This window comes from Mus caroli, chromosome 3 (assembly GCF_900094665.2).
Source record: "Mus caroli chromosome 3, CAROLI_EIJ_v1.1, whole genome shotgun sequence".
NCBI classification, from domain to species: domain Eukaryota; kingdom Metazoa; phylum Chordata; class Mammalia; order Rodentia; family Muridae; genus Mus; species Mus caroli.
The window spans coordinates 81,908,167-81,925,950 of NC_034572.1; the positions used below are offsets into that span (position 1 = coordinate 81,908,167).

The window sequence follows — 17,784 nt, forward strand, 5'->3', positions numbered from 1 at the left end:
TGCAGTGAGAGGTGATGGGAGGAAGGGCTGCAGTGAGGTGATGGGAGGAAGGGCTGCAGTGAGATGCAGTGAGAGGTGGTGGGAGGAAGGGCTGCAGTGAGATGCAATGAAAGGTGATGGGAGGAAGGGCTGCAGTGAGATGCAGTAAGAGGTGATGGGAGCTGCTCTGAACCTCATTTTCTAATTCTCCCACACTTGCTTTTTTCTCTTTGCAGGAGTGATAGTTCATTCAATTTCTTCGTTTTTTTCTTCATTTTCTTCGTCCAGGATGTGTTCTTTGTCCTCCAGGCCATTGGCATCCCAGGGTGGGGCTTCAGGTGTGTGAGCTCCCATGCGTCCTCAGCCCTTCCTCCCACACTGGGCAACTCAGTTAATGGGGTTGTCCAACAAAGGGTCATGTGGGCCTTTTCCTTGGGAGAGGCTAATGTAACTGAAGTCAGGGCACTCTATGGCTAGAGCCAAGACAGCAGTAGACAGGCAGAGGCTGAAGATTAATTTTCCTGGGCCATGTCACAATGGACTAAAGATCAAGGTAGTGCCCAGAAGTGAGAAGGATCTGTTTTTTTGGTTTTTGGGGTTTGGGTTTTGGTTTTTGTTTTTTGGTTTTTGTTTGTTTGTTTGTTTGTTTTTTGTTTTGTTTTGTTTTTTTTTTTTTTTTTTTTTTTTTTTTTTTTTTCGAGACAGGGTTTCTCTGTATAGCCCTGGCTGTCCTGGAACTCACTTTGTAGACCAGGCTGGCCTCGAACTCAGAAATCCGCCTGCCTCTGCCTCCCAAGTGCTGGGATTATTTTTTTGGTTTTTTTGAGACAGGGTTTCTCTGTGTAGCCCTGGCTGTCCTGGAACTCACTCTGTAGAACAGACTGACCTTGAACTCAGAAATCCGCCTGCCTCTGCCTCCCGAGTGCTAGGATTAAAAGTGTGTGCCACCACGCCTGGCTCGAATCTGTTTTTCACGAGGATGCCAGGAGAGCTAGGAGCACATGCTTCAGAAATGACTTAAAAGTGTGAAGAGAATAGATGTAGTGGGATTGGTTCATGGGATGCCGCTATATTGGCTGAGGCCCTGACCGCTGATGAGCCTGGAGCATGTTCTTAGACCTAGGGGACGCGGGGCAAGCGGAGCCCCGGCGGAGCGGTCCGTTCTCACCCGTGCATCTTCCCACAGCGGCTGGGTGACTGCTCTCGTGGTGGTGGGATCCAAACCTGCCGTGGCGGTGCTCATGCTGCTCGTCGCCCTGCTCTTCACCGGCATCGCAGTGCTGGGAATCGTGATGCTGAAGCGGGTGAGGGCCGGGCGGGAGAAGGTGGGGCTGGGGAGTGAGATCATTGGGTCCCTAGGGGCTGCTGAATGGAACATTAAGGAAATGGGGCAGGGCGGGTGGGTTATCAACTAATGGACTTTCTTGGGTGGGTGAGTTTGTGTGTTTGGAGGGAGTGCCAACGCAGAAGGAAAGGTACAAAGCAGCAGGAGACTGGTGAGTGGTGCCATCCTCCTGGGATGGGAGGGGCCTGCCTCGCTTATAATCTTTTCCCTCTTGCAGATCCACTCCCTGTACCGCCAAACGGGTGCCAGCTTTCAGAAGGCCCAGCAAGAATTTGCTGCTGGTGTCTTCTCCAACCCTGCGGTTCGAACTGCTGCTGCCAATGCAGCTGCGGGAGCTGCTGAAAATGCCTTCAGGGCCCCTTGACCCCTGCTGCACCGGCTGGGATGCCCTGGCCCTGTCACCTGTGGAAACCAAGATAGCCCCTATCCCTGAAGTTTCTGGGATTCAGGGAGCCATCACCACTTGGTGACTTCTGTAGGGCTCTTCATTCCACAGCCATGACTTTAAGCCTGACTTGAGGTGTGGAGAGCCCGCTGTGACTCAGTCATTATTTGCCTTTATCTCCCATCTGGCCACACTGCTGCCGCCACCTCTCACACAACCCCAACCCCAACCCCAGTTTCCTTCTGCTGTGCCAAGGATGTCTTCTTCCGTTATTTAAATTAAAGAAAAAAAAGTGTAACTGGAACTCACCCATTTCCTGTATCTTTACTGGAGATTGGGCCATTGTATGGAGTGAGGGGCTGGGGTGGAAACATTCTGCAAGGAGAGGGTTGCACTTTTCAAAGTGGGCAGGCCGATAGGCCGGAGACATGGGGGAGCCCCAGCTCAGTTTGCCACGCCTCTGTTAATGATGGATGAGCAGTCAGTCCCCTTTGGTGTGAACACCTCATCCCAGGAACCTGAGGCGTTGCGTAGGGCAGAAAATGGACCCAGAAATGATCATTAACTGCTCAGGCTTCAGGGCGAGGCTAGGGATGGAGGAGGGCCTCTCCCTATCTCCTCCCTTCCCCAGGGTTGCTTTCAGACTACAGCTCCCGGGATGCATTGCACCACCCACCACACCCCTCCTCCGCACCACGCACCATCCACCATCCCCCACCTCCACAGGCTGACCTGCTGCAGCTGGAGGAGCTAAGGAAGCCGAGCATGGTGGGGAGGGGAGCGGGTCCGCGACTCTGGAGACAGTTTCCGCGGCCTCTCCCCACCAGGCGGCCCTGAATGGCCAAATGCACCTCTAGTCCCTGCATGCCGACCTTTCCCCTCTCTGTAGACTTGTTTGCATCCCTCTCGCTTTTGCCCTCCCCACCCTTGCCTGGGTTCCGGAACGCTACTCTTCAGTCTGGGATCAGCCCTTCTCGGCACCCCTCTTCATTAAGGAAATGCAATGAACCGGTGCCCTCGCGTCCTCATCGCCTCCCCGGGCACGGTACCCGTTTGGTGGTGGGGAGGGAGCCCCTCACTGTCCCTTCGTGACGCCCCTCCTTTGGGCCTCCTTCCAGCTTGCGTCCCTGGGCGATGCCCCAGAGGACCTAGCCAGGAGGTGGGCTTTACAGCGAGGGCTGTGGAAAGGATAAAGAACCAGGGCTTGGGTGCTTCTGAGATGCTCACAAGTATCAAGGGGGACCGAGCGAGGTGCGAGCAACTGGGCGGCAGGCATGATGCCCTCGCCCAGTGACTCCAGTCGCTCGCTGACCAGCCGGCCCAGTACCCGGGGCCTTACCCACCTCCGCCTCCACCGACCCTGGCTCCAGGCCCTGCTCACGTTGGGGCTGGCCCAGGTGCTCTTGGGCATCCTGGTGATAACCTTCAGCATGGTGGCCTCCTCTGTCACCACCACCGAGAGCATCAAGAGGTCCTGCCCATCTTGGGCTGGGTTCTCGGTGAGTGGGGTCCAAAGAGTATATAGTACTGGGGTGGGGGAAGCTTCTTAGGCCCCATCCCTCCTCACCTGCAAGCCCACATGGTTGTCTTTCCTTCTTCTCCCGGTCCTCTCCCTCCTTGCAGGGCTGGGTGCATCCTGTGGCAAGGGGCTCACTTAGGTGCTTCCCCTGCCAAGCTGAGCCTGTGCCCACTCTGTCCCTAGCTGGCGTTCTCCGGGTTGGTTGGCATTGTGTCCTGGAAGCGGCCATTCACTCTAGTGGTAGGTGCCAAGACCCGATGCCCACTGGGAAGCAGGTGCCCAGCACCGGAGGGGATACCCCCCCTATGCCCCGAGGAGCTTTCCAGTTGGTATAAGGCTGGCAGAAGCTGTCTGATAGGAGAAGAGGGTGGCTCATTCTGTGGAAGAGGGATGCTGCTGAAGGTCCCAGCCCTGAGATGCCACCCTCTTTCCCTCAGATCTCTTTCTTCTCCTTGCTTTCGGTGCTCTGTGTCATGCTTAGCATGGCTGGCTCTGTTCTCTCCTGTAAGAATGCTCAGCTGGCTCGGGACTTCCGAGAGTGCTCCATGGTGAGATTTGAGGAGGGAGACCTGGAAGGAAGGGGTTAGGAGAGATGGGAGGAAGCCCTGAGTTTGCTCTGACCTAGGCTGCCTTGCCCTTTGCACTCCCACACAGGAAGGGAAGGTCTGTGTATGCTGCCCCCCTATCCCCCTACACAGACCTTGCCCAGAATGGGGCCAGGAGCTGAAAGTTGCCCTCAACTCCACCTGTGATGAAGCCAGAGGGGCCCTCAAGGTGAAGAAGCCCTCCCCAGCCTTTCCCCCTACACTCTTATTCTGGGTCTCCTTTTCTCCTTTGCTCCCCTCCTGGAGTTTTCAAAGGCTCAAGTGTGTAAGGTTTTCCTGTCCCGGGACCCTTACTCTTCTCCTTTATCTTCTCCAGAACCTGCTCTTCAGTGTCTGTGGCCTTACCATTTGTGCTGCAATAATCTGTACCCTCTCTGCTATTGTCTGCTGTGTCCAGATCTTCTCCCTGGATCTGGTGCATATGGTAAGAAGGGAGCCAAGGCCCAAGCAGACAGGTGTGGTGGGAGCTGGGTGTGTGTGTGTGTGTGTGTGTGTGTGTGTGTGTTCTGGGCCTGGGCCTGCCAGGCATAGCTACATATGGTAAGAAGGGAGCCAAGGCCCAAGCAGACAGGTGTGTGTGTGTGTGTGTGTGTGTGTGTGTGTGTTCTGGGCCTGGGCCTGCCAGGCATAGCTACAGGTGACCTGAGGATATTTATTGTGGGGATGTTTAAGTGCTGAAGGTAGAGTGAGGAAGACTGGATGGGGTGGAATCGGGAAGGTCCTACGAAGAGGAGGGGATAAAGGATGGGTAGTCGTATGTATGGTGACAGGGAACAGGTGACAATTATGGATAGATGTGAAACTAGAAAAGGAGAGATATATGGGTGGACAAAGCCAGAGCTGGAGGTTCAGCTTGAGGCAGGATGAAGAAGCTGGGTGTGGCTGAGGAAGAGTGGAACTGGATCTTCTTGGTGGAAGTAGGGCCATAAAAATAGCAGAAAGGGAAGAAATTTGAAACCAGGCTTGCTCTCTAGCAGCTTGCCCCTGAACGGTCAGTCTCAGGCCCCCTAGGGCCTCTGGCCTGTACTTCCTCGCCTCCAGCTCCTCTCCTACACACCATGCTGGACTTGGAGGAATTTGTCCCGCCTGTGCCCCCACCACCCTACTACCCTCCAGAGTACACCTGCAGTTCAGAGACAGATGCACAAAGGTAAGGCTGGGGGTGGGGGTGGGGAGCAAGGGGCTGCTGGGGGGGGGGCTGGATTGCTGGGAGGCATAGCTGTGGAGTAGGAGTTATTTTCCAGACCCTGATCCTCTCCCTCATCCTGCCAGCATCACGTATAATGGCTCCATGGATAGCCCAGTGCCCTTGTATCCTACTGACTGCCCCCCTTCTTACGAGGCCGTCATGGGGCTGCGAAGAGATAGCCAGGTGAGGAAAGAGCTTGGTGTAGCTGGGAGCAGTGTATGGAGCCGAGACGGCTGCTTGCAAGGATACCAGCCTGCTGGCATCTTTGATCTGTCCTAGAGCTGCTGAAGTGGGTGGGAGATGAACTAGTATTTCTCTCTCTCTCTCTCTCTCTCTCTCTCTCTCTCTCTCTCTCTCTCTTTTGNTTTTTTGAGATAGGGTTTCTCTGAATCGGCCTGGCTGTCCTGGAACTCACTCTGTAGACCAGGCTGGCCTCAACCTCAGAAATCTGCCTGCCTGCGGGGATTAAAGGCGTGTGCCACCACGCCCGGCTAGTATTTCTCTTTTAAAGATGTGTAGCTGGGGCATGATGGTTCACTCCTGTAATCCCAGCCCTGGAGAGGCAGAAGCAGCAAGCGCCACAAGACCATGGGTAACCTGGTCTACATAGAGAGTTCTAGGCCAACCAGGGCTTCAGGGACCTTCTCAAAATATAAATAAAAAATAAAGATATGGAAACTGATGCCCCCTTACGCGACTTATACAAAGCCAGCTGGAGTGGCATCTGCCTACAATCACAGCACTTGGGAAGTTAGGAGTTGAAAGGCTAGCTTAAGCTACGCAGTAAACCCCGTCTTCAAAAAAGAGAACAAAAAGCAATCAAACAAAAAGTAATGAATTCATACAGAGTGACAAAGCTGCTCTGGAATCTCTGGTCGCCAAAGCTTTTGCCAGTACATGGGAGTGGCCATGCCAGTGTGACAGGCTGGACTTTCGATCCTGTGTCTTCTGCAGGCCACTCTGTTTGACCCTCAGCTTCACGATGGCTCCTGTGTCTGTGAGCGGGTGGCCTCCATTGTGGACGGTGAGCAGAATGGGCCAGAGTGGACAAGGGCAGGGTGGGGCCGGAAGGAGGGGAAACAAAGCCAGCCAAGTTCAGCTGAAGGTTTGGAGTAAAGTAGCTGCTTTAGAACCCTGGGCCTGTCTGTCTCCTTGAGGATAAAAGCTGGAGTCAAAATGGGCAAAAGCAACTGCCCTGATGAAATCCCACCTCGCCCTCCCTCGCCACCCACAGTGTCCATGGATAGTGGGTCCCTGGTGTTGTCCGCCATTGGCGACCTCCCTGGGGGCTCTAGCCCCTCAGAAGACTCATGCCTGCTGGAACTCCAGGGCTCTGTGCGCTCCGTCGATTATGTGCTCTTCCGCTCCATCCAGCGCAGCCGCGCAGGCTACTGCCTTAGCCTGGACTGCGGCCTCCGGGGTCCCTTTGAAGACAGTCCCTTGCCAAGGCGACCCCCACGGGCTGCCCGCTCCTATTCCTGCTCAGCCCCTGAAGCCCCACCCCCACTGGGTGCCCCCACAGCTGCTCGCAGTTGCCACCGGTTAGAAGGCTGGCCGCCCTGGGTGGGACCTTGTTTCCCCGAGCTGAGGCGGCGGGTCCCCCGAGGAGGCAGCCGCTCAGCTGCACCCCCTCCTGCCCGAGCACCAGCTCGACGCTTCAGTGATAGCTCAGGTTCCCTCACCCCACCCGGACACCGGCCTCCTCACCGGACACCCCCTCCACCACTGCTGCTGCCAAGGTCTCACAGCGACCCTGGCATTACCACCTCCAGCGACATCGGTGAGCCTAGTTTGGGGAAGGATAATCCACTAGGACTGGGTCCCTGTGAGATTCCTAAGGGAGGAGGTGAAGTTACCTCCCTCCCCACCCCACCCCCCACCCCCCACCCCCCAGTGTCCTTTCTGAATGCTCACCTCCCAGGGACAGAGGCTTCACAGCTAACCAGGTGGGAGGACTTGGTTTTTGAAACCATCTCCACAGCGCCTAAGCCTAGGCTACATAACCACTCCGTTATAGCAACAGATCAACCACAGGTCTCTGAGTTACTAAAGAGATAAAGTGAAACAGTTCACAGCCGCACAGGAAGTGCCCGAACTCCCATGTGGGGACCCTAAACAGAGCTGGGGAGGCAAAAGCAGTGAGGGACAGCACTAAAGAGCCCACCTTCCTACATCATAGCATTTAGTTGTAGGCAGAGGTGATCGCTCCTTGAATGCGGATGGAGGAGAGGTGTGTTCATCTAGCAATCTCACACTGTCCTTGTTTCTCCTCCCCAGCTGACTTCAGGGACCTTTATACCAAAGTGCTTGAGGAAGAAGCTGCCTCTGTCTCCTCTGCAGACACAGGTCAGGCGTGTGGGTAGGCAGCCGGAGGGTGAGGGGGCACTGGGTAGCCCACACACATTTCTTACTCTCTCTCTGCAGGGCTCTGCTCTGAAGCCTGCCTTTTCCGTCTAGCCCGCTGCCCTTCTCCCAAGTTGCTACGTGCTCGCTCAGCCGAGAAACGCCGCCCAGTGCCCACCTTCCAGAAGGTTCCCCTGCCTTCAGGTCCTACACCTGCCCACTCTCTAGGGGACCTGAAAGGAAGCTGGCCAGGCCGGGGCCTGGTCACTCGTTTCCTCCAGCTGTCTAGGAAGTCCCCAGACCCTACAGGAACTGGAGCCCATGGATATAAGCAAGTAAGCGTTAGGGGAACCTGGAGCATCCCTAGAAAAGCCTGGCGCTTTAGTTGGCCTGTACCATCGCCCTCTCTCTGTCCTCTTCCAGGTGCGCAGGAGCCCATGGGGACGACCAGGTCGAGAGAGCCTCCACCTTCGCAGCTGTGGTGATTTGAGCTCTGGCTCCTCCCTAAGGCGACTCTTGTCTGCCCGCAGGCTAGAGCATGGCATCCGCCCACACAGCCTCAGCCTCAATGGAGGCAGCCGGGAGACTGGGCTCTGATTTGGGCATGTTACACTGAACAGATCAGAGCAATGCTGGAGCCATAAGCATCAGCTGGTTAGGACCAGCAGCCTTCAGCAGCCCTGTGCACCACTGGCTGGCTCAAAAAGAAATCCGCTCTATACTCTCCCAAGGTGTTCCTTTCCTGCCTGCCTTTGAGGGCTCCTGTTGCTTGCCTCTGCCTCTCTGAAGGGCAGAGCTTCTGTCCTGTGCTGCATGGGTGTGGGAGGAAATGCCCCCTGCTTACAGCATTGACAGAGGAAAATTAGTAACCTCCCCCCCCGCATGAGAGTGCCTCTTTCTGATATTCCAGGGCACTGTATGGGGGCAAAAGCCTGAGTGTTTAAGAACACAGCGATTTGTGCCTTGCCAAGGGGTGATAGGGCAGGCAAAAAGAGACATGAATCTAGGTGGCTTTTCAGCTTTGCCACCTCTAGCTGCATGACCTCAGGCAAGTTATTTAACCTTAATTGCCTGACCTGTAAAACATTGTGAACATGAATGTTTGTAACACTGAGTAAGCCTTCAATAAATTTCCATTTCTCCCTTCTCTCTTGGAGTATTCTGTTATTGTTAAAGTGGTGTTGGGATTTACTAAAGATGTTTGAAATGGGCTGGAGAGATGGCTCAGTGGTTAAGGGCACTGACTATTCTTCCAGAGGTCCTGAGTTCAATTCCCAGCAACCACATGGTGGCTCACAACCATCTGTAATGGGATCTGACGCCCTCTTCTGGTGTGTCTGAAGACAGGACAGTGTACTCACATAAATTGTCTTCACCTCCTCCCTACCTTCTCCTCTTCCTTGTTTTGTTTTGTTTTGTTTTGTTTTGTTTTCCTCCCTGAGACAGGTTTTCTCTACAGAACCCTGGATGTCTTGGAACTCACTCTAGACTAGGCTATCCTAGAACTCACAAGAAATCCGCCTGCCTCTGCCTCCCAAGAGCTGGGATTAAAGCCCTGTGCCATCACTGCCTGTTTTTTAAAGAAACTATGTTTTGGGGGTGCTTTTTGGAGAAGTGTGTGTGTGTGTGTATGTGTGTGTGATATATTAGCATGCACACCCCAGCATATGTGTGGAAGTCAGAGGACAACTGTGTGAAGTCAGCTCTTTGCTTCCACCTTTATGTGAGTGGGTTCTGGGAATCAAACTAGGGTGACCAGGTTTGCACAGCACAGAACAACATTGTGTGTGTGTGTGTGTGTTTTGGTAAGTGTGAGACTGCACACGACATGGTACATGTTCCATAGCAAGTTCAGAAATCAGAGGACATGTTAGACCTTGCCTCCCATCTTGTTTGAAACAGGATCTCTGTTGTCTTATCTGCTGCATCTGCCAGGCTAGTTATTCCTCAGCTGGGGATTGCCCTGTTTCCTAAATCCTCATTCTACCATACAAGCCAACTGGGATTACAGGGCCAGACTTTATATAGGTTTGAAGGCTTTGAGCTTGGTCCTCACGCTGAAGGCAAGCACTTACCCACTGAGCTATTTCCCCAACCCCAACCTTAAACAATATATAAAAAAGTATTTATTAATGTGTATGAATGCTTTCCTTGCATGTATGTCTGCATACCAAGTGCTTCCCTGGTGCCTGCAGAGTCCAGAGGACTTCAGATCCCCTAGACCTGGAGTTACCAGATGATTGTGAGCTGCCATGTGGGTGCTGAGAATTGAACTCTGACCCTTGGATGACCTTAACCACTGAGCTGTTTCTCAGGCTCTCCAAATTTGAACAGTTGACTCTTCTGTTGCCACTTGCCGAGTGGCAAGGTTCCAGCCCAGCATTATCATGTCATGCCGGTTTTACAAAGTTGTTACTCACTTCTGCAATCAACCAAGATCCAGCACCAGCACCTTTCGTGTGAGTTTCCTCCTCATCTTTGAAGACACCACAGTTTCCTGTTTTTCTTCTTTCTTTACTCTCTGGGTATCCTTTACCTGCTTTTACACCGCTGAGCTATCTTACCAGCCCGACAATGGAATTCTTGATCCCTGCCCTCACATCTGGTCTTCCCCTACTCTCATCTCAGTAATAACTCTGCCAGTATCCATTCACACATCCCAAAAGCTTGGTCTTCATTTTGGTTTCCCTCATCCAATACAACAGTCCTATGATGACATCTCTGTTTCACCATCTTCCTAGCTACCCAGCCAGCCTGCCACCTTCTCTCCAAATGATGGTTCAGGTCTGTAATCCCAGCACGTATGAAACGGAGGCAGGAAGACTCCTGAATTCAAGGCCCGGCCATGGGCTTCAGAATGAAGCCCTACCTCAAAACAAATAGTTCTCTTCTGGGCTGGTGAGATGGCTCAGTGGGTAAGAGCACCCGACTGCTCTTCCGAAGGTCCAGAGTTCAAATCCCAGCAACCACATGGTGGCTCACAACCATCTGCAATGAGATCTGGCGCCCTCTTCTGGAGTGTCTGGAGACAGCTACAGTGTACTTACATATAATAAATAAATCTTAAAAAAAAACAAAAAAACAAAAGACAAAAATAAAAGTTTAAATAAAAAAAATAGTTCTCTTCTATCCAACCCTATTGACTAATTGATTATTTAAAATAGTATCAAAGGCAGTTACTTATACCATGTAGCTCTGTTAAATCTATGTGCTTATCTGAGTCCCAATTCAGAAAAAAATGTAACTTTTTAAAAGAGAAGGTTTCATTATGTCATTCTGATTAACTGGAACTCAACCAGGCTGGCATCAAATTCATGGAGATCTGTCTGCCTCTGCAGCCCAGACAGTGGGGTCAATGGCACGGATCACCATACCTAGCAAATTACATTTCCTTCTTTCTATATTTTTCTGCTTTAGGATGCTAGCTAAAACCTTAGCAAGTATCCTGGGAATAAGCCTTCCTATGGGGCCTTGTAATATTTAATAAATAACATGTGGCTCTTTGACTGTACAAAATATGATGTTTCCCTAACAAGGGGAACTGTGAACAAGAACTGGAAAGAGGCTGTGTCTGTAGAGACCAACTGTTTAGAACAGCAGTGGTCTGCAAAGACTGGGCTATTGGGCTACCTTCAGCCACCTCAATAGCCATTCCTTACTTGACTAACATCCTGGGACTAATCTGTTGGAATCTATTCATTTAGCATCCCATGAGCTCCCATGAACCTAAAAGCTTAGACAGCATCTGAGGCCTACAGGAAAGTGCCCCTTCTCCGTGTAAGTACCCTGCCTATATATTTGCCAACTTTGGTTTGTTTTGGTTTTGGTTTTTTAAGACAGGATTTCTCTGTGTAGCTCTGGAACTAGCTCTGTAGACCAGGCTGGCCTCAAACTCAGAGAGATCCCCCTGCCTCTGCCTCCCGAGTGCTGAGATATGGGGCCATCGATGGATTTTAAATTTGCCTGGATGTATGATTTTCTTTGTTCTGTGAAACCATGAACCTTCTTCCATGCTGGAATACGGAAGTTGGGGGTAAGATAATTCTGTGTTCCTGGGTCACGGTTATTAAATGTGGCTCGAAAATCAATCATCCCAAAACAAGCGAAGAAACAACGATGAAACAGCCTAGGTCTGTTTTCCCAGACTCTTCCACTGAAGCGTCCTGCCCCTCCCCGGAAGCTGCTGCTTTGCCTCATGAGTGCTTGCTGCATCGGCACTGCTGGACATTGCTAGCCTAAGTCAAAAATGCATGCCTCTCTCTTCCTCCTCTCCAGCTCCCATCTCCTGAAGGCTGCCCAGCTTCACAGCTTATATTACTAATGGCTTTTCTTGTAAATTCGAAACTCTAATAAAATTGTCCTCAAAGCTGATTTTAAAAAAAGTTTCAGAATTAGAAGCCAGGCTGATCTCTAAATAAATAAATTGAGGTGGTCTTCAATCTCCTGCCCACTTTACCACAGGCAGAATGTCGCTGAGCACCAAAAACTTATAATGCCATCACTTGATTCCAGTCTTTTTTTTTTTTTTAAGATTTATTTATTATGCCGGCGTGGTGGTGCACACCTTTAATCCCAGCACTTGGGAGGCAGAGGCAGGTGGATTTCTGAGTTCGAGGCCAGCCTGGTCGACAAAGTGAGTTCCAGGACAGCCAAGGCTACACAGAGAAACCCTGCCTCAAAAAAAAAAACAAAACAAAAAAACAAAAAAAACAAAAAAACAAAAGATTTATTTATTATATGTGAGGACACTGTAGCTGTCTTCAGATGCATCAGATGAGGGCATCCAATCTCATTACAGATGGTTGTGAGCCACCATGTGGTTGCTGGGATTTGAACTCAGGACATCTGGAAGAGCAGTTGGTGCTCTTAACTGCTGAGCCATCTCTCCAGCTCCCCCACCCTGCCCCTTTTTTAAAAGATTGATTCCAGTCTTAACCTTCCCTTTACCCTCTCATTAAGGAATATTTTTTCAGGACAGTGCTGATATACACCTCAGCCCTGGAGGCAGGCAGATCTCTCTGAGTTTAAGCACAACCCAATCTACAGAACTTCCAGGACAGCCAAGGACTACACAGAGAAACCTTGTCAAGAAGGAAGAGAGAGGGGAAGAAAGAAAGAAAGAAAGAAAGAAAGAAAGAAAGAAAGAAAGAAAGAAAGAAAGGAAAAAAGAAAGGAAGGAAAAAAAGAAAGGAAGGAAGGAAAAAAGAAAAGAGAAATATTTTCTGTTCCCTCCACTCTTTTTCTTTTCTTTTCTTTTCTTTCTTTTCTTTTCTTTTCTTTTCTTTTCTTTTCTTTTTTGTTTGTTTTTTGAAGACTAATTTTTACTATGTACTGCTGGCAGGCCTAGAACTTACTATACAGACCAGGCTCATTTTTAACCCACAGAGATCCATTTTGCTTCTGCTTCCCAATATACACACACTTTTAGATAGATAGATAGATAGATAGATAGATAGATAGATAGATAGATAGATGGATAGATAGATACTTTGTCTACATAAATGCCTGTCCAGCTCTTGTGTGCACAGTATGCTTGGAGGCCAGAAGAGGGCATCAGACCTTTGGAACTGGAGTTACAGAGAATTGTGAACGACCATGTGGTTGCTGGGAATAGAACCTAGGTCTTCTAGAAGAGCAGCCAGCGGTCCTACTTCTGGTATCTCTAGCTTACTAGTGTGTGTTTGTTTGTTTGTTTGTTTTATTCCCACCCCTCCTCTCATGCATGTGTGTGCATGTCAGTGTGTTTACACATATACACCACAGTGCACATATGCGTGTGTGTGTGTGTGTGTGGGGGATGTCAGAAGATAATATGTAGCCGTCTGTTCTCTCCTTCCAGCACATGAGCCTCAGGGATCAAACTCAGGTCAGCAAGGTTGGGAGTCTTCACCCACTGAGCCACTTGTGGGAATGGGACTCGGGGGAGTCAGGTTTAGAAGCTCTGGAGTTGGAGAGTTGGTTCAGTGGTTAAGAGCCCTAGCTGCTCTTCCAGAGAACCTACCTGGATTCCGTTCTAGTGCCCACATGGCAGCTAACAACCAATTGGCAGTTAACTCCAGTTCTAGGGGAATCTGATACCCTCCTCTGGCCTCCGAGGGAAAAGCATGTACACTATGCACAAACATAGATGCATGAAAAACCAATCATACACACACATTAAAAAATAAAATAAAGCCAGGCCGTGGGGGCACACGCCTTTAATCCCTGCACTTGGAAGGCAGAGGCAGGCAGATTTCTGAGTTCGAGGCCAGCCTGGTCTACAGAGTGAGTTCCAGGACAGCCAGGGCTACACAGAGAAACCTTGTCTCGAATAAACCAAAAAAAAAAAAAAAAAAAAAAATTAAAAATAAAAATAAAATCAGGGGGCTGTTGGGTCAGGTGTGGTGCACAGTCCTTTAATTCCAGTCCTCAAAGTCAGAAGCAGTAGCTGTCTATGAATGTGATGCCAGCCTGGCCTACTTAGTGAGTTACAGGTCAGCAAAGCTACAAAGACCTTGCCTTTGTTAAATCAAGCATTTGGAACACAGCTCAAAGGTGCTGTGACTCTCCAAGAGCTGGCTTGGGTTCCCAGCTCTCACCAGATGGCCAACAACCATCTGTAACTCCAGTTCCAGGAGCTCTGACACTGTCTTCTGGTCTTTGCTGGCTCTCGCATGGTCACACACATACATACAGGTAGATGCATACATAAAAATAAACAAATAGTTTATTTTTAATTACTTTAAGTCTAGGGATGTAGTTGAGTGTTGGAGTACTTGCCTAGCATTTGAGGCCCTGGGATCAATGCCCCATAAAGCATATAAAATGAAACCCGCCTACATTTTTTTCTTTTTTAACATTAATGATAACTACTATTATTGTCTTAGATAGGGTTTTACTACTGTGAACAGGCACCATGACCAAGGCAACTCTTTTTTTTTTTTTTTCTGAGACAGGGCTTTTCTGTGTAGACCAGGCTGGCCTTGAACTCAGAAATCCACCTGCCTCTGCCTCCCAAGTACTCAACCAAGGCAACTCTTATAAGAACAACATTTAATTGGGGATGGCTTACAGGTTCAGTGGTTCAGTCCATTATCATCAAGGCAGAAACATGGCAGCATCTAGGTAGGCATGGTGCAGGAGAAACTGAGAGTTCTACATCTTGTTTTGTTTTGTTTTTTCAAGACAGGGTTTCTCTGTGTAGCCCTGGCTGTCCTGGAACTCACTCTGTAGACCAGGCTGACCTCAAACTCAGAAATCTGCCTGCCTCTGCCTCCCAAGTGCTGGGATTAAAGGCGTGTGCCACCACCACCTTTCAAGAGTTCTACATCTTAATCTGAAAGCTGCTAGCAGAATACTGACTTCTAGGCAGCTAGGGTGAGAGTATTAAGCCCATACCCACGGTGACACACCTACTCCAACAAGGCCACACCTCCTAATAGTGCCTCTCCCTGGGCATAGCATTTACAAACCATCACAATTATTATTGCTGTTGTTGTTGTTGTTGTTGACAGAGTCTCTCTACATAGCTCTGGCTGTCCAAGAACTCCTATGTAGACTAGCCTGGCCTCAAATGCACAGACATCTGCCTGTTTTTCTGCTTTACTCAGGTGTGGGCTATGCTCAGTTTTAAGATGTATTTTCATTATGTGTATACCCACGTGAGAGCTGGTATCCCCTGGAGGTGGAGTTAGCAGCAGCTGGGAGATACTGGATGTGGATACTACAAACTACCTGGGGTCCTCTGGAAGAGCCATCTCTCCAGCACACTTCCCCACCCCCGCCTTTAGCATCACCCTAGACTCTAAGTTCCAGATCAGGGATTTGCTCATTGAACCTAACAGTGTATCTACCCCCCTCCTCCCAGTCCCCCGCCCTAAGCGTATCTATTTTTAGCTAACATTTAGTATGCCAGTCCTGGTGGCTCTCACTGAGCACTTGAGAGGTTGAGGCAGCAGGATAATCGAGGGTTCAAGGCCAGGCAGGACAGGGTAGAAACACCCTGTCTCAAAAATTAAAACCAAAAACGCCCCAAAGTGGCAGCAAAATAATCTAAAGAGTTTTAGGTTCTTAGTACTGCGGGAGCAGCAAGATGCCCTCCAGGAGTGGGAAAAGGAAGAGTCACAGCCCAGAGATGATATCAGGCTGCAAGGGCTCTTGAATAATTCACAAGGAGAGTGTAGCCTCAGGAAGGGTTGGTATGCAGCCAGGACAACAAAAACAAGTAGGAGGTAAAGAACCTTGCCTCACCCGGGCAGTTTCTGGAGACTTAAATCTTCCCTGTGCTGAGGTTCCTTAAGGAGTAAACTCAGTTATCTTGATCCGATCGCACAGGGTAAGCTCACTGCAAACCCAATCGCCTCTCCTAACCTATTCGCAGTGCTTGGCCCTACAGACACAGTGGCGCATCAGCCACCCTCGCCTCAACCCCTGTTTGTGTAGTCTACACTATAGACTAACAACAAGCTTAGGCTTCACGTGGGCTACGCGGGTCAGTTACACGACTCTGTCCCAGGAGAAACAACGAAGAGAAGGCCTGGGATCCCACTTTCTAAGGAGCCTCAACCTCCTGGCTAAACCGAAAGCTTAGCCTCCAGTTCCGCGCCTGCGCATTTTGGTACTGCAGCTCTAACCCAGCAGGCACTGAGGGAAACTCGCCTCGCGTCCCGCCCACCTCACGCTCCCCCGACATGAATCTCACGCCCAGCCCCCGCCTCTAGCAGCTTCTATCTTCACGCCTCAGTCGCCTCAGGCCCCTCCCACAGACCCACCCTCACACTACACCTCGCCCCACCCCCCTCCTCACGCCCCGCCCCGCTCCCGTATGGCGTCCCGCCCACTTGCCTTTGGCTGCTGTGATTTCCTTTAGCCTCCGGTTGGGGCTGCTGTTTCTCTGATTAGACTTCAGGCAGAATTGATACTGGGTTTGGTGCGTTAACTTTTTCCTTCCCAGCATTTGCACGGAACCATCCTGTTATCATTATTAGTTGGTGTGCTAGTTAATTTTTGTCACCTTGACACAAACCTAGACATCTGATGAAGACTCTCATCTAATGATTAGTCTGTGGAGCATATTTTTGATATTTGATTGGTATGAGAAGATCCAGAGCACCGGGTGGTACTACTCGACCCCTGGATAGGTAGGTAGTCCTGGGTTTAAGAAAGCTGGCAGAGCAAACCATGGAGCACAGTCATCGTTCCAGTTTCTGCTATTGCTCCTAACCTGACTTCCCCCGTGATGGATTGTGTCTAGGAGTCGTAAAATGAAATGAACCCTTTCCTCCTCGAGTTGTGTTTTAGTTATGCTGTGTATTACAAAAGCAAACCAAAACAGTTGCAAAAAGACTTGTGTTTTACAAATAGAGAAAAGGTAAAGGCTCAGCGAGTACGCTATTGTGTAGTAGCCAGACAGCTCAAGTCTGGTCCCTAAAATACCTAACATGGAAAAGAAGGAGCCTACTCACTCTACTCCAAAGGTCCTGAGTTCAAATCCCAGCAACCACATGGTGGCTCACAACCATCTGCAATGTGATCTGACGCCCTCTTCTGGTGTGTCTGAAGATAACTACAGTGTTCTCATATACATAAAATAAATAAATCTAAAAAAAAGAAAGGCAGACAGAAAGAACGAAAGAAAGAAAGAACGAAAGAAAGAAAGAAAAAAAGAAATCAGCTTTGGCTGGGTTGTGGTAGTCCACACCTCTAAACCCAGCACACAGGAGGCAGAGGCAGGCTGATCTCTGAGGTCAAGGTCAGCCTGGTCTACAGAACGAGTTCCAGGACAGCCAAGGCTACACAGAGAAACCCTGTCTAAAAAAAAAGAAGACAAAGAAGAAGGAAGGAAGGAAGGAAGGAAGGAAGGAAGGAAGGAAGGAAGGAAGGAGAGAGAGACAGAGAGAGAAAGGGGAAGAGAAAGAAAGGAAAGAGAAGTCAGCTCTGGGCAGAGATATAGGGTGCTTGTTGTATATTACATATTAAGGTCACAACTGTGGAATTGTGGGTGAATGAAATAAACAGGTCTTGGGCAACACTTCCTGGAAATCAGGAAGTCTAAGGAGGGTGAATACAGACAGCCATAGTCATACAGTAGTGCAGTTTACTATAACAACTTGGCACTTATCCCTCTGACATAATAGCTACTGAAAGGCTTTGAGGCTGCCCACAACAGGTCAAATGTTTCCTTGAAGGTTTCCCCCATAAACACAGGCCTGCTTGGTTGCAACCATTGGTGTGCAACACTCTCATAGCCATACCTAGCTACCCTTCAACCTCACAAGAGCCCTAGGAGGTGGCTTGTCCCTCCTCTGATGGATGAGGAGCAGGCATAGAGGAACTGATTTACCAATTCTTTTTTTTTTTTTTAAAGATTTATTTATTTATTATATGTAAGTACACTGTAGCTGTCTTCAGACACTCCAGAAGAGGGCGCCAGATCTCCTT

General features: G+C 50.0%; 2 protein-coding genes across 6 annotated transcripts in view; both read left to right on the forward strand.

Annotated features, from left to right (window-relative positions):
- Positions 1–2,017, forward strand: part of Scamp3 (secretory carrier membrane protein 3) — a 6,339-nt gene extending 4,322 nt beyond the window's left edge. For both annotated transcript variants that reach the window (XM_021157228.2, XM_021157229.2), the window contains exons 7-9: positions 216–317; positions 1,166–1,283; positions 1,542–2,017. In XM_021157228.2, coding sequence (XP_021012887.1) covers positions 216–317; positions 1,166–1,283; positions 1,542–1,688 — 367 coding nt within the window. In that variant the 3' untranslated portion in view covers positions 1,689–2,017. The remainder of the gene's footprint in view (positions 1–215; positions 318–1,165; positions 1,284–1,541) is intronic.
- Positions 2,018–2,402: 385 nt separating this feature from the next.
- On the forward strand, positions 2,403–8,512 carry Fam189b (family with sequence similarity 189 member B). 4 transcript variants are annotated; one of them, XM_021158341.2, is made up of 12 exons: positions 2,403–3,208; positions 3,412–3,468; positions 3,666–3,776; positions 3,883–4,002; positions 4,150–4,257; positions 4,808–4,983; positions 5,106–5,205; positions 5,977–6,046; positions 6,257–6,802; positions 7,300–7,368; positions 7,447–7,700; positions 7,789–8,512. In XM_021158341.2, exons 1-12 carry the CDS (start codon positions 2,984–2,986, stop codon positions 7,960–7,962), a joined length of 2,010 nt encoding a protein of 669 aa, XP_021014000.1. In that variant the 5' UTR covers positions 2,403–2,983; the 3' UTR covers positions 7,963–8,512. The 4 variants fall into 4 exon arrangements, with proteins under 4 accessions (XP_021014000.1, XP_021014001.1, XP_029330705.1 ...); XM_021158342.2 differs by having other exon boundaries at positions 2,439–3,208; positions 4,811–4,983; positions 7,789–8,511; XM_029474845.1 differs by having other exon boundaries at positions 2,439–3,208; positions 7,480–7,700; positions 7,789–8,508.
- Positions 8,513–17,784: the final 9,272 nt, after the last annotated feature.

Coding starts and splice junctions, on each gene's coding strand:
- Fam189b (XM_021158341.2), top strand. CDS start 2,984: ATGATGCCCTCGCCCAGTGACTCCAGTCGCTCGCTGACCAGCCGGCCC. Junction 3,209..3,411: donor CATCTTGGGCTGGGTTCTCG/GTGAGTGGGGTC, acceptor CTCTGTCCCTAG/CTGGCGTTCTCCGGGTTGGT. Junction 4,003..4,149: donor AAGCCAGAGGGGCCCTCAAG/GTGAAGAAGCCC, acceptor TATCTTCTCCAG/AACCTGCTCTTCAGTGTCTG.